The following is a 14210-nucleotide window of genomic DNA, read 5'->3' as shown; positions in this document are numbered from 1 at the left end:
CCTGTTTTATTCTTCTGGTCAACAGTCTCTCAAGTGCCACAGTTTATCCTTTGTATATCCCCATCATGTTTAGGATCCGACAGAAACGACAACCATTAGAGCCTCCTCAGGCCATTTTGAAGACCATGTCAACAGCGACCACCTCCATTTGGTGGTATTAAAGAGGTTGTTGTGCTCACAGACAGACTGATGGTCCTCTCCGCCATCGTCACCCTTCCCTGACATGGGATAGCCCAGATTAGAGGGACTTCTGCCTGGACTCTGCAGCAGGCTAAGGACTAAGAGCATTTATGCAGGGTTGCTTAGTTAAGATAACGGCCCTCAAGTGGATTACAGTAATGCCTTTATGTGCTAGACAGCACCTCGTCAACGGCAAGAGGAGGAAATAGCACCGTGATAAAGAGCAATGGTGTCTTGACAAAAGGGGATGGGCCTGTGCTGCAGTCAACAGGGAATATTATGTGGGGTCATGTCACATATACGGTCTGTTTGTATGGGACATTTTGTTTACGCCTGAGCTTAAGATAATTGAAAAAGCCCATTAACTTATCCAGCTTTTTCTCTGTTTATGGTTTACTACATTTTTTTGTACATCCTTGACCTTTAGGGGAGTCATGGTTAAGCGGTTTGGGCGTCAGACTTGTAGCCCAAAGGTTGCCGGTTTGACTCCCGACCCGCCAGGTTGGTGGGGGGAGTAATTAACCAGTGCTCTCCCCCATCCTCCTTCATGACTGAGGAACCCGGAGATGGTACTGCCCTGCCACACTGCTCCCTTTTGGGTGCCACTGGGGGCTGCCCCCTTGCACGAGTGAGGCATAAATGCAATTTCGTTGTGTGCAATGTTCACTTGTGTGCTGTGGAGTGCTGTGTCACAATGACAACAGGAGTTGGAGTTTCCCAGTTGGGCTTTCACTTTCACTTTATTAGATATGATCATGAAGAGATAACAGCAAAACGGGGCATGGGTTGCAATTGAGATGTACCTCAGTCTGGATTTGAACTTGATGGGCCAGAGCCTACAAGAACCAAAAATTGAATGTGAGAAAATTCTCATCCTCATCAAATTTGTCCTCTGGCTGTATCAAACATAAAGGAATCCAACAGATTTGGAATCAGTGTCACCCCACTGTATCATTGGTGTAGCCAGATGTCCGATAATTATGGCAGTTGTACCATAAAATTGTTTCCTATATGATCAATAACGGGGGAAACCCAAGATGTACAATAGTTTTCATTCAGTTCCCCTGAAACACATCCTGCTGCTTCTCTCGCTGATCAGTTAGACACATTTAGCAGGCTTGGAATCCCTTGCCTGATTATCATAGACTTGCAATCGCGATTCGATTTAGAAGCAATGCCGCCGAAGGTGTTGCGTCACTAGGAGGGCGCAGCCTGGCTAGGAATCCCACAAGCAGGCACTCACACGGCCACACGCGGCACTACGCAGTGGCGCTAATCTCTAAATATACACTCCTGGGTCATCACGTACATACCATACAGTGCTGTGCGGATGTTTTTGCCCCCTTACTGATTTTTTTCACTTAAAACCCAGACCTAAGCAATTCCTTGCCCTAATTTGTCAGTAAGACATATTTTTGAGACAAAACATTAGAAAATCTGTTGGGTTTTTTTAAACAAACATTTGAGAGAACATTAAGTTGGAACATAAGACTGTGTGAGCATAGAGCTGTATGAATATAGAGAAAGCACTGCCCTGGGCCCATCACGCCACAGAAAGCACTTCCGTGACCCCATCACAGAATTTTGGCAAAATCCATGACACGGCCACAGATTTTGTGTCACTATGGCCCATGTTCATTTCATGGATTTCTGTGAGATCAAGTTGCCGGTCTGACCTGGGCCAGAGTCTGTGTCAAGGAATCTTTGGAAGCGAAGTAACTCAAAGTTGGGAGAAGTTCATTGTTTTTCATCATTGGTACCGGTAGATTATTCAGTATTTGCATGAAATCTGTCAATGTTTTTTTTTTTCAGAGAGAATATTAATTATACAAATGGACTATTGACCTTCTCACCAAACATTCAATAAATCTTCCCCTGGGAAGACTGGCTGCCACTGTCATGTAGCTAATTGTTAATAATGTTAAAAATGAATGTCTGAGGGTGCATTTTTCAATACATATTTATTGAGATGCTTAACAAGAGGAAATGATTCAAAACATTCACAAAATTGGTCCAAAACCTTTTAACAATCAATTGGCTCCATACTGTAATTCATACAAAAGCTTTTTTTTAATTAAAAAAGCACAAAAGCTTTTATTAAAATATATATCATATGATTCATAAAAAATATGTTAACGATTCAATATAAATTGAAAGGAAATGTTAGGTGGTGGCAATGTGAGGATTCGAAAATATACAAAACCTATTCTTCACAATATCCGGGAGGCACAGTAGTATTATGCTGACTTTGAAAAACTAGTTTCACCTTTTTCCTCATTTGATAAACCTATTTATAAAGGTCACTGTTACGCTTTAGATAAAGGTCACTATTAGTTCCCCATGGGTTTTTACTGTGTCAGGATTTGTATGCATGCACATACACAATATGAACCAGTGGATATGCACATAAAACTAAGCAACCAACAAATCATAGCAGAATTAAGGCAATAGCAGCATAAACATTCAGGTAATACTTGCAATGATCACTTTTGGTCTGTTTATATTAATGCAAATACATCTAGTTAATAAAAACCTTAAAAGGCCAAATCAAAGCAGAAAAGTGGCATTCAATTACAAAAAATGACATACAGTTATCAGTGCATTCCACATCTAGTGGACTACTTACAGTACATATGAATTGGAAAACAATCCAAGGTCATTTCTCTGCCTAGTGAAGTGTGATCCATAAGAGTTGTGGTCTGTTTCTATTGTATGCCATGCTGAATACACTGTGAATATGCAAAGGAGAGCACAGGAACAATGTAAGTAATCATAAAAATAATGACGGCACTTCATGAAGACTAAATAAATAAAGTTTGAAAACATTCACCTCTTTCACCACGGTCTTGTACTGCTCTGGCTCAGCTGCGCTCATCATGGTCGTGTAAATGGTAAACCTGTAAACATTTTGGATCATTGAATTATAAAGGCTCTGGATTAGCATCCATTTAACAAAAGCACTGGACACTTCAGGCAATAAGGATACAAACATAAAGACAGATATAAATAAAAAAGGGCTGTGTGCAAAATGCGATTGACATTCCATATTCTGCAAGATGGGGATAGACGAATGTATGATTGATGCAGATTTGTGTACAAAATAAATGCAATATGATTAGAGGCTATCCGACATAGCCTCTAATCACTACTTCAAAGGGAAAAAAGTTTACCGCACACTTGTTTGACTTTTTGCTCTTTTATTCAGCGCGAACAACTCATTTCCTCTGTCATCCGGTTCACTCAAGCATAATGCAAACTTTTATATATAATAGCCTCTGATCATATTTTTACCTGTTGCATACTGGTGGAATAGACAACACCTGCAAACAGAAGAGAATCAGACAAACACTTATACACTGACATAATCACTATATTTAAAGATTACATTTAGTGATGTGGCCAAAATCTGTACTGCTTTCAAAAGGTAAAATGAAGTCAGAGAATGTAAATCTTAGCCACTGGGTGTAATATTGGACATCTCATTTTTTTTTGACATGTATCCTTAATCTCCTGCCCCTGACAAAACTGATAACACCACCTAGCTGGTGGCTCAGTAAAATACGACATTAGGCCTACCTGATACAACGTGTCATAGTTGATATTATCTTGTCCTGTAGCATTCAGTGCCTTCACTGCTGCAGCTCTGAAGGAAATGGAATGTTGTTGAAGTGTTGTTATTCGTTGTGTACCTGTACTGCTTTCAAATTGAACATTAGAGGACGTAGAAAAAGCAGTGGAATAATGTTCAGAGCTAAAGCGTACCTTCGTGGATCTTCAGGGGGAGTCGGCAACCAGTGGTCATAGTTTGTTTCCACTCGATACCATCTGGAAAAAAATGAAACAACAACGCACTGTACTGTATATCAAATTAACACGTGTATATTTCAGCAACAAACAGCATCAAATTGAAATCAATTCCATCTTTCAGGATTAGCACTATGTGATGATTTCCACCAGTCTTTTTGTCTTAATTATGTTTTTTTCTTCTTCTGGGGGGTGGTGGGGTTGGGGGTGGCTTTTTAGCCTTTATGGTGACAGGATAGTAACAGACATGATGGAAATGAGTTGGGAGAAAGGGAAGGTTCGGAAAATGACCTTGGGCTGGAATCGAACCCGGGTCGCCGATGTAGCAGTCTGAGCCACACTAGTCTTTTTTCAGAAAGCGCACTCAACTCAAAACTGTTTTCAGGTGCAAGCGAACAGATTTGTAGATTTTTTTTGAAGAAAAGGTGCACGCTTGAGTGTAATTCTTGTTTTTTATTTGGAAGGCTTAGACCAAAAAAAAACATCTGTCTGTCTCAAATGCTCAAGATGTCACGTACAGCTTTGTGTGTTAACTTGAGGTTTGAGGCATTATGGAGATACAGTATACCTCTTATACATAGGTTTCCCATTTTCAAACATTCCTGCTATGAGGAGGGGCAAGATGCTAAGCAGCCAACCACGCGAGCACATTTTTTGAGTGACAGAAGTTTCCAACAATAATCAGAGGTTGAAGAGTGCGCAGCCAGGGGTGTGCAGCCAGGTATTGTTTACAAACGGGAAACTCATGTACAGGTATAGACGGAGTGGAGGCATCTACATATGCCTCGTTATCACATGTAAGCAAATAACTAATGAGTGCAAAATAACCAACGAGTCGCTGAGTTCATCATTTGTTTTGTTACTGTTAACATATTGCAGGCGAAATACTGTAGTTTTTTTTTTACCTCAAAAAACATTATGGTTGGTTATGGAATGTTGATACTAATTAAACAGTGATACTAGGACAGTCAAAAAGATGAGGCGCACACAAGGCTTGCAGGTTCAAAAAGTGTATTGTGGCCGACAAATTAACAAAAGAAGCCAACGGAAAATATCTGGAGCTACAAACGTTTCGGACCTAGTCCATTATCAATAAGGTCGTTCATGATGGCATTTTTACAGTCAGGCAGCAAATTTGCTAGGCAGCGAGCATGCTCACTGTGTCCGCGTGAAGCATCCTGGTTAGAATTTCCGTTCACGACGCAGTTTAAGGGAGTGACCTCTGCGCGGCAGTCGTGTCACATGGCGTTAAACCATCGCGGGAACAAAAGTTTTGTCAAGCAGCCACGCAGTACCACAAGAGCAACTGCTGGGCAGAAGACCTCCTCCATGCCGTCGGTAATCTGCTGTGATTGGCATTCATCAATCTGACGTGAATTGCAGGTGTAGCCCACATGCTTGTGAGGCAGCTCACTCGCTGCTCCAAGTAGGAAGCAGCGTTTTTTTATGTCTTGGGAAATCACGTTAGAAAAAACTGTCCAACTTGTTTGCCAAGCATTCAACTCCACCTTTATTAGACTAAGCAGATCTCGTGTTGATCAAGCATTTTTATGCTTGGTTGCGACCGTGCCTGGTGTCTCCAGTAGGGAGCGCGTGGCACGCTTCCCGGTCTTAAATATTGTGACGTGTGAGGTAAGGTGCTTCCCCAAGGTGGTACCCCGTAAGCATCCAACCTGGATAATTTAAAATAAATAATTTTTATTTAACCTTGGCGGGGGAGCACCTTACCTCACACGTCACACTATTTAAGACCGTTAAGCGTACCACTCGCTTCCTACTGGAGACTTTGATAATGGACTAGGTCAGAAACGTTTGTAGCTCCAGATATTTTCCGTTGACTTCTTTTGTTAATTTGTCGGCCACAATACAATTTTTGAACCTGCAAGCCTTGTGTGCGCCTCATCTTTTTGACTGTCCTAGTATAACTATTTTTGGTGAGCAGTCGCAGCAAGCAACAAGCGATTCTAAGTTAAGGCGCAGACGCCAACTTTCTTTGATACAAAAAATTCACATTCCAAACTATTAATTCCACATTCCAAACTGTGTCTTACGCTCCATTGGTAGGGTCCAGAGGCCAAATGTCAGCGGGGCCTCGTCTGTCTCTGGTGACCACGACCCCTTCCCCTGGGTGAACTCCGCCCACAATGTAGTAGACGTCAGCGATGAGAGGGACTTTGGCCAGCCGCATCACGGCCTCCTCGAAATCCTCAGCTTCCTCCAGAGTCTTTAACAAGACAAAATATTTGAACGGATCAACATCACATATTCTCAAACACAAAGGTAATGTTCTCCATTCTACTGCAGACAACCCAGAGCAACAAGGGTAGCATAGGAGGACAAGTGATACAGGGAAAAAAATGGCAAAGCTTGTGTGTCTTCTTTTTTTTTTTTTTTTTACTGTTTGCTATTTACTGTTTTTTTTATTGCGGTCACATATTCTCCTTTCAGGAGAGCAAAAGAGCAAGCTTTCATTTCAGCAATGAGTTTACCATGATCTATTTCTGCTAAATGGTGCCCACTTTTGGTAACAACAGTTCAACTGCAAGGCCTACTAGTTTTACAAAGTAGTAATATTACCAGAATACTCAACACTTTATTTCTTAGGTACAGTGTATCTGCAGTGCATTGTGGGATGAGAGACATGTTTGGAATGGAGATAATCGCTATCATTTTCTGCAAGGTCACCTGAAGTCATCAGCTCTTTTGAATCCAGGAGTAAAACTGGAAAGTAGTGACATAAGTGCTTTCTGCATGAGGCCATCTTTCATCCTGCTTCATATATCTGTGGTGGTGCTATTGTTTTCTAATGCAATTCATCTAATACTTTTATAGTTCAAACCCACATACTATAACATCCACATGAGCCAATGTTTGCAGCATTTTCTATACAACAGTTACATCCGGTTCAATGACTTAACAATTTCTCATTGGACGAGACACGTCACTAGGAGTGAGAATATCCCCATACATAGGCCTACTGCAGATGACCCTTCACATCTAATCACTCCACCTATGACATTCCCCAGATGGAAAGATCAAAGTACCCACTAACCAAGCCTGCTGCCATAGCTCTCACCATCTAGTTAAAACAATAAGTTTGCAAAATTTGCCACCATATTTAGCCACCATATCTGACTGATTTAGCACTCATGTCCGTGGTTATCTATGGCAAATCACATGATGTGGTGGTATCCCGCTACTACTTGTTAAACCATGTACTAGTACCAAGGTGTTCTTTCTATGAGACACAGAGAGAGTGTTTGCATAAGAGGATAATAGGGTAGAAAGAAGACATTTTAAATGATTACTGTATTTCCATTGCAAACTTACCTGCCTTACTAGCCAGCTGGCAGGGGCATTTTTCAGCGCTGCAGCAATTACGTTTTCCCACCAATGCCCTTTAGCTGTAAAACAAAATAGAAATTAGGATTTCTATTAACTTCTGATTCTAATTTCTGACTTCATTTCTGATATTCTTTTGGGGACTGTTTGCCGTTCCCTCTCGACCATTCTTGTTGTGTCTTTCTCATTTGGACTTTGTTTTTGATTGAGTTAACTTTTAAAATTGTCTGTTTGTAATTAAGGTTAAGAATGTGTAAGTGCCAAAAGTGTTGGGGTGTAACACATGTGGCATACTAAGAAGAAAGCAGGTATGTGAACAAACACACTATAATCATTTCTCTGAACTATCTGCTGTATATGACCTAATGACTGTATACAAACAAAGCACACAGTGCCCTTCATGTAATTTACAGTTGCATGGCTTGGCAACGGGAGATGCCCAGTAACATTTGAATCAGCTTCAGGGGCAGCGGATGAAGGAACAGAAATGTCAACTACACAACATCTACTTTAGAAAGCCACTAAAGAGAGAAATCCTACAGCGCTGGTCTCCAGACACAGTAAATCCCCTGGAACTCTGTCCTGTCCACAAGCCCACGTAGCCAGCAAACGTGGTTCCTCTGTACAGCTCCTGCAAATACACAGATAATTACACATTTTTGAAAAGAATTTTGAAAATGGAGAAATGCTCTCCTTTGAACAAACATAACAGACTCATCAACATTCTGCACCTGAACTCCTCATATAAAGAAATTATGTGGGCAAAATTTCCAGAAAAGCCGAAATAGAACATGGCCAATGTTAGTTGACTCTAGCTCTTCTATGAACGTACTGCAACAAAGAAATGAAAGGAAGAGAAGCACCACACTTGCAAAAATTACCTTCCCATCTTTCATAAAACTGACATCAACGGTGGCGTTCTTGAGGATTTCAAAGGGATAGTCCAGGTTTCGGCCATGGTAAAGATTTCCTTTTGAATCTTGCGCTATGATACTAGTGCAGAATCTGTCAATGATTATGCCAAAAAAAGTTAAACAAATACACATGACATGGTCCACATTATTAAACAGTGATTGAACATAAATGGCAACACTAAGATAAATGTAAAAGCTAAATATTGCCATTAAAAATTAACCAACAACAGTCCCAACAACAACAAAAATATTTATCTATTTTTATCCAATCAACAGCAAAATGATAACCAGAGAAAGAGAGAGAGAGAGAGAGAGAGAGAGAGAGAGAGAGAGAGAGAGAGAGAGAGAGAGAGAGAGAGCAGTACAAAGATTTGACTGCCATTGACTGATGCAGAGAGAATCCTTAGATAGCAGACTAAGTCGGGGGCCTGGATATCCAATTTCAATGGCGTCGTGTTGTTCTTTGACAGTTTTAAGAAATAGATCAGAGTCAGTAGGATTTCTAAGAAACAGACAAAGCCTTACTGTGTAAGCAACAGTCTGACTCTAATATTTAACTCTGTGAATGCGTGATGTATTGCATTGAAAATCAATGTTCAGTGTTCATGCAACCTGAATTCCAAACACTGACCCACATGCTTTCTATTAGACTTTCTGCCCTCTGTTTAAAAAGGCAGAAGCATTCTCTTAAAAAACTGCCACATGTGACGAAAGACTGACACGTGAGCCCTTTTGTGAAATATTCATTATAAAAAGGAAGTCAATGCGTATGGCGTATTAGTTACCCACTGAAACATAGCACCCGAAGTGCACAAGTGCACCATTTGAGATTCAGCAAGACATGATGGTCTAAAAGGTACACTGTACAGGAAATGGCCAAAAAAGGTACTGCAACTATGCTGCTCATTGAAACTAGGCTGCCTATTGCCAAATTTGATCTTTTCATGAAAGTGTACTAAGTAATAAACTAATATTTTCTAATATAGCCAAAGTACAGTCATTTTTGCAGCTAAAAATGGCTATTTCTGGAAATTCAAAATGGTAGACCATGGAGAAGATCCCCCTTTTCATGTATGAAAAGTGCAATTTTTCCAGTCATATTGAATACTTAGAATTTGATGGTGGTGGTAAGTATTCATGAAAAAGGTAACATAAGTGAATGAGTAGCATGCATTCTGGAAATAAACTAAAAATCTTACACAGTGTTCCTTTAAGTCAGGTAAAAGCAAAAAGGGAATATAGACATGTGTACTAAATAATATGGTGAGGATTACAGCCATCTAGTGGACTAAGGTGTGACTGTACCTATTCTTACCAATAACCTTGATCTCTATACTAACTGGCTGTGTGAGAGAGAGAGAGAGAGAGAGAGAGAGAGAGAGAGAGAGAGAGAGAGAGAGAGAGAGAGAGAGAGAGAGAGAGAGAGAGAGTGTGAGTGAGTGAGTGAGTGAGTGAGTGAGTGAGTGAGTGAGTGAGTGAGTGAGTGTGTGTGTGTGTGTGTGTGTGTTTCTTGCACACTTGTACATGCACATATTCTAGGTGTTAAAAAAGTACCTGTTAAATAAACAAAAGTACAATAACCTAAATGAAATAAGTGAATGAAATATTCTACTTACGCTGTAACTTCATAGGCAAAATTGAGTAGAACGATGTCGGCGGTTTCAGACCCATAGTAAGAGGCCATTCCCTTGATCTCTTCGGCATAGTGCTGGGGCATGTACTTCGCCAAGGCTTCCACTACGGGGATGATTGCATGGTGAACCCATTTTGGTACCGTTGAGCTGCAATAGAATACAATCATTTTGTTAAAAATGTGGACTCTAATGAAGATGGTTCATCCATCGAAACATTAGTCCCCATGTTGTACACTTGAGAAGAAAAGAATGTCATCTGTGCTGCTCACTCCTGTTAAGATGTCCTGTCTGTCTCCTGTTGATGCACCAGATGACAAAACAGATGGGCATGGATATACCTCTCTTTTGTAATAAAATGCTATTCTTTGTGCAAGTGAATCTTCAATAAAAGTTGAATGATTCAGTACTATTTTGTGGACTGGACTGTCTAAGGTTTTGCTTATGTTCAAAATGACAAGACAAGGCCAAAAAAATCACAGAATCTTATTCACACATTTAACACAATATTGAAACATATTATGAAATAAGCAAAATGAGAGGCGTTATGCGGGCAATATCTTTGACTCATGCAATTCACTGACATACACACAACACATTTATGATGTGCATGGAAAGTGGTTTTAAAAAAATATATATTTATCTTAGGCAAGCAGCTTGCTGACCAATCGCAATGTTGAAGTGAGATTTTTTTTTCCACCAAGCGTCACGAGCCTGAAACTAGCAGAACTTGGTAACTTAAAATGTAGGCAACACCGAGACTCACAGAGAGCTTCCCATTTTAAAGTCTTGTGCTTTTGAGTGTGGCACTTTGTTCGTGTTAACCTTTCAACTCTTTACTAAATAAAGCTGCACAGAGTACATGTGACAGAAGGGACAGGATATCCCTCGATGAGTCATTTCACTTTTTGTCACCATTTGAGACCATCCGTACCAATGTTGCAACCACTAACTCCTACTGGCTGCAACATGTCAAACCCTGTAACCAACATGCAATATAGTAAAAGTTGGACAATCATGTGTCCTGCTGGAAAATTTGGGAATAAAACATGTCTTTCGATACTCGCATGTATTATACTACACAATACTAATACTAAACACTGATTTTTAACCAATATGCATCGATAAGTTATTATTAACTTATAAATAATTTCAGAAGAACAAACTCGACTGCTTACCATACAGTAGGTGCCTCGTTCAGTATAGCCTTTCTGTACTTTCGTTCTACATGAAACAGCTGCTGTGTTGTCTGTTGTCTATTTGCATACTGAGTGTGCGTCTGTCTGTCTGTCTGTCTGTCTGGCATGTGTATCTTTTATTTTATAGTAGGTTTTGTAATACCTATATATCTTCATCTATATATATATATTTTTTTTTTACTTTATACTTCATGCTCTGTACAACTTGAAAAAAAAGCTTTCAATCTTTTTGTCCTGTGTATAATGGCCATAAAGCCTTTCCATTCTTTTCTATTCTACTCTATTCTACTCTATTCTATTCTATTCTATTCTATTCCATAATATTACATTTTATGCTATGGTGAGCAACATTACAGACTGTACACTATAGTGCTTCTTAACCTGGGACCCCCTGGGGGTGCGCCAGAGATTTCAGGGAGAGCACGGAATTTTGTTTGTGCTGAGGTTGTCACCAAAATGCTGCTAGCGAATATTATAATAAGGCCAAATCAAAACCAAATGAAAAACTGTTTTGGTCCCCATGTAAAGTAATTAAGGTATTGATTAATGTATGACGCAAGAATCATTGTAATTAATCACTTTAAATAATTGTAGGGCGTATACACGTGTAGATGTTTTGGTTGGGGGTGCACAGCTTGTCTTGGGCACAGGTAAGGGGGTGCTTTCAGAAAAAAAGGACCACTGCACTATAGTATATGACCTGAGGTTGATTTGAGAAATGGGGAAATGCCATGGGTAACTTGTTAAGTACATTGAGACGGCAGATTCTGTGGCTCTCTGAGAAGAAAATCATTACGTTGACACAAAAAGGGGCAGAAGTTGAACCAAAGGTCATGGGTCACTGAAGGACATGTAGCCATTTTCGGATAATACTGACGAGGGAGTGCCTTGCCATCACAAGCATGCCACAGTCTCTACAGGCTTCAACTTAGGCTATACATTTTTTTAACAAGGTGTGCACCATCATAGCAATCTAATGCCCCAAAAAGGTCCTGCAACACAGTTTTGTCCTGATATTATCAATAAAGCTACTCAACTGTACTTAAATCTACTGTAATGATCTCCCTGTGTAAACTGAAAAGTTTTGACTACATTGGATCAATGATTAAAGGACCACTTCAGCCAATATCAATATGCTGTTGTATTGCTCAAGCTACCCTTGACTTGTCAGTATCCGGTGATGTTGCATTTTTCGGCTCAGCCCTTTCCGAGATCTGAGCTATTGTAATGGAGGCAGCTTTTGTTTACATTAAAAACTTTCTTATCATAAGCCTACTCCAAATATTTTCCCAAAAGGTATCACTATTTGCTAGTTGTCTACTAATGTTGCATTTGGAAATAAATAAAGATGTTTTTTTGAAATGTAAACAAACTCCTGCACCCATTACAATGACCATGATCTTGGAAAAGGCTGAAGAAGAAAAAAAACTCAGGTACTGACAAGTCCAGGGTAGTGTGAGCATTACAACTGCATGTTGAAATTGGCTGAAGTCATCCTTTAAGCTGCCTCGCCCTTTACCATCATCGAATAAAGATGGAACGCAGGGCTCAAATAAGGTTGAAATTGATGATAGTCATAATGGGGGTTGAAGTGTGTGTGTGTGTGTGTGTGTGTGTGTGTGTGTGTGTGTGTGTGTGTGTGTGTGTGTGTGTGTGTGTGTGTGTGTGTGTGTGTGTGTGTGTGTTCTGTACCCTCTTCCTAGTCCTGACAGAGTACATGTCCTGTAGGACAGGGGAACACCAATGACCTTTTCAGCTGTCCTTCCTTCCATCCAGTGCTACTGCACAGTAGGCTACACTGCAGCATCTGTCCTTGGCTTCCACTAACCAGACAGTGACGATGCATTTATGATACAGTCAGGGACAGAAATAAGTCTACAAGTCTGTGAAGATTCTCACATCAGACATGTGGATTAATAAGTCTAACTGTGTGTGCAGTTATCCTATATGGCAGTTTGACTTCTTAGTTATGAAGGGAATGGTCCAAATGAAGTTAGACTACGCACACAGCTGTCTCGACTGGCGTCAGAGGGCGTGCGGGCAGCAGCAGCTGATAGACTACGGATTTTCAGATTAAGTCAAGGCAATGAAAGTCTTATGGGAAATTATCAGCAAGTGACAATCAGACGTAAGTGTATGCCCTATGGTGGCATCATCGTCATGACCGTCTGTAGGATGTAGAAATAATGCAACGTTTGTTGGTACGGAGAGGTACACATGTCATGCGCCATACAGCCCCGGGCACTTCCTTATCTCCTTAATAAAAGAAAAAATACCCATGCGGTTGGTAAAACACTTTATACTCTGCTGAATCCAACTAGATTACCATTTCACTGGGTAAATCTTACCACAGTTCAGTCTACTAGTTATGTGTTAATGCGTCAGTGCGCACGCACTGTAAACAGTAGCCTACTCGAAGTGCACAAGCCTGTAAGGCACAGCAGACAGTGTAAAACGATCACTCCCGAGTTCAAAACATGTTGCCATATGCGTAACCGTGCAGCAATGTAAGAACTGTGAACGTTACCACCGGAGAACCATGAAAAATAAACGACAGTCAGTGACAATCCATCACGACATCGTGATCCGGAATACTTACTCAATTACGTCCGCTGCAACTTGTTTTAGGAATTGTTTGTCAAACAACTCCACAAGCGGAGCCCATCTTTCCGCCGGAGGTGTGTTCAGATTAACAGTAAGCAAAGGTGGACTCGCGCTGGCCGCGCACAACACTGTCATAAGCATCCATGCCTCGGTTATACCCATATTCTTCACTTTGCATCTAGGGCTGGTTCATTTGGGCTACTTCTGAAAACTGTGAAATACATTCACATTTAGGGAACCTATTATCCTACCACGATATCACGTCTTCTTCTCGTGTTCAAACTATTGTGTGGGAAAAAAGACGCCACCAGCGGTGTTGGAGTCAGTGTCAAATGGCAAGCCATAACAATTGCATATTTCATATAGGCCTACCCTATTGATTAAGCAATATTGACTGAGTAGCCTAATGCGTCAAGATGTAAAATTTTCCGCAATTCCTGTAATGAAGGAGTAGGATTCAAGTTATTAAACATGCCTATGAGCACATGAATGAAAATTAAACACAGAGGGTGATGTAACCACTATAATGTACTGTA

The 14210-nt window shown here is 40.5% G+C and overlaps 1 protein-coding gene across 1 annotated transcript; it reads right to left on the bottom strand.

The window, feature by feature from the left end:
* Nucleotides 1-2122: 2122 nt before the first annotated feature.
* On the bottom strand, nucleotides 2123-13996 carry LOC134446278 (N-acylethanolamine-hydrolyzing acid amidase-like). The gene is made up of 11 exons (XM_063195617.1): nucleotides 13670-13996; nucleotides 9857-10021; nucleotides 8208-8331; nucleotides 7867-7957; nucleotides 7315-7388; nucleotides 6036-6208; nucleotides 3943-4005; nucleotides 3757-3823; nucleotides 3472-3500; nucleotides 3011-3077; nucleotides 2123-2909 (listed from the first exon to the last, which is right to left on the bottom strand). Exons 1-11 carry the CDS (start codon nucleotides 13834-13836, stop codon nucleotides 2886-2888), a joined length of 1044 nt encoding a protein of 347 aa, XP_063051687.1. The 5' UTR covers nucleotides 13837-13996; the 3' UTR covers nucleotides 2123-2885.
* Nucleotides 13997-14210: the final 214 nt, after the last annotated feature.

Source organism: Engraulis encrasicolus, chromosome 3, assembly GCF_034702125.1.
Source record: "Engraulis encrasicolus isolate BLACKSEA-1 chromosome 3, IST_EnEncr_1.0, whole genome shotgun sequence".
In the NCBI taxonomy this organism is placed as follows: Eukaryota; Metazoa; Chordata; class Actinopteri; order Clupeiformes; family Engraulidae; genus Engraulis; species Engraulis encrasicolus.
Note: the sequence above shows the minus strand (reverse complement) of the source record. Positions and strands in the feature narration are given on the sequence as shown.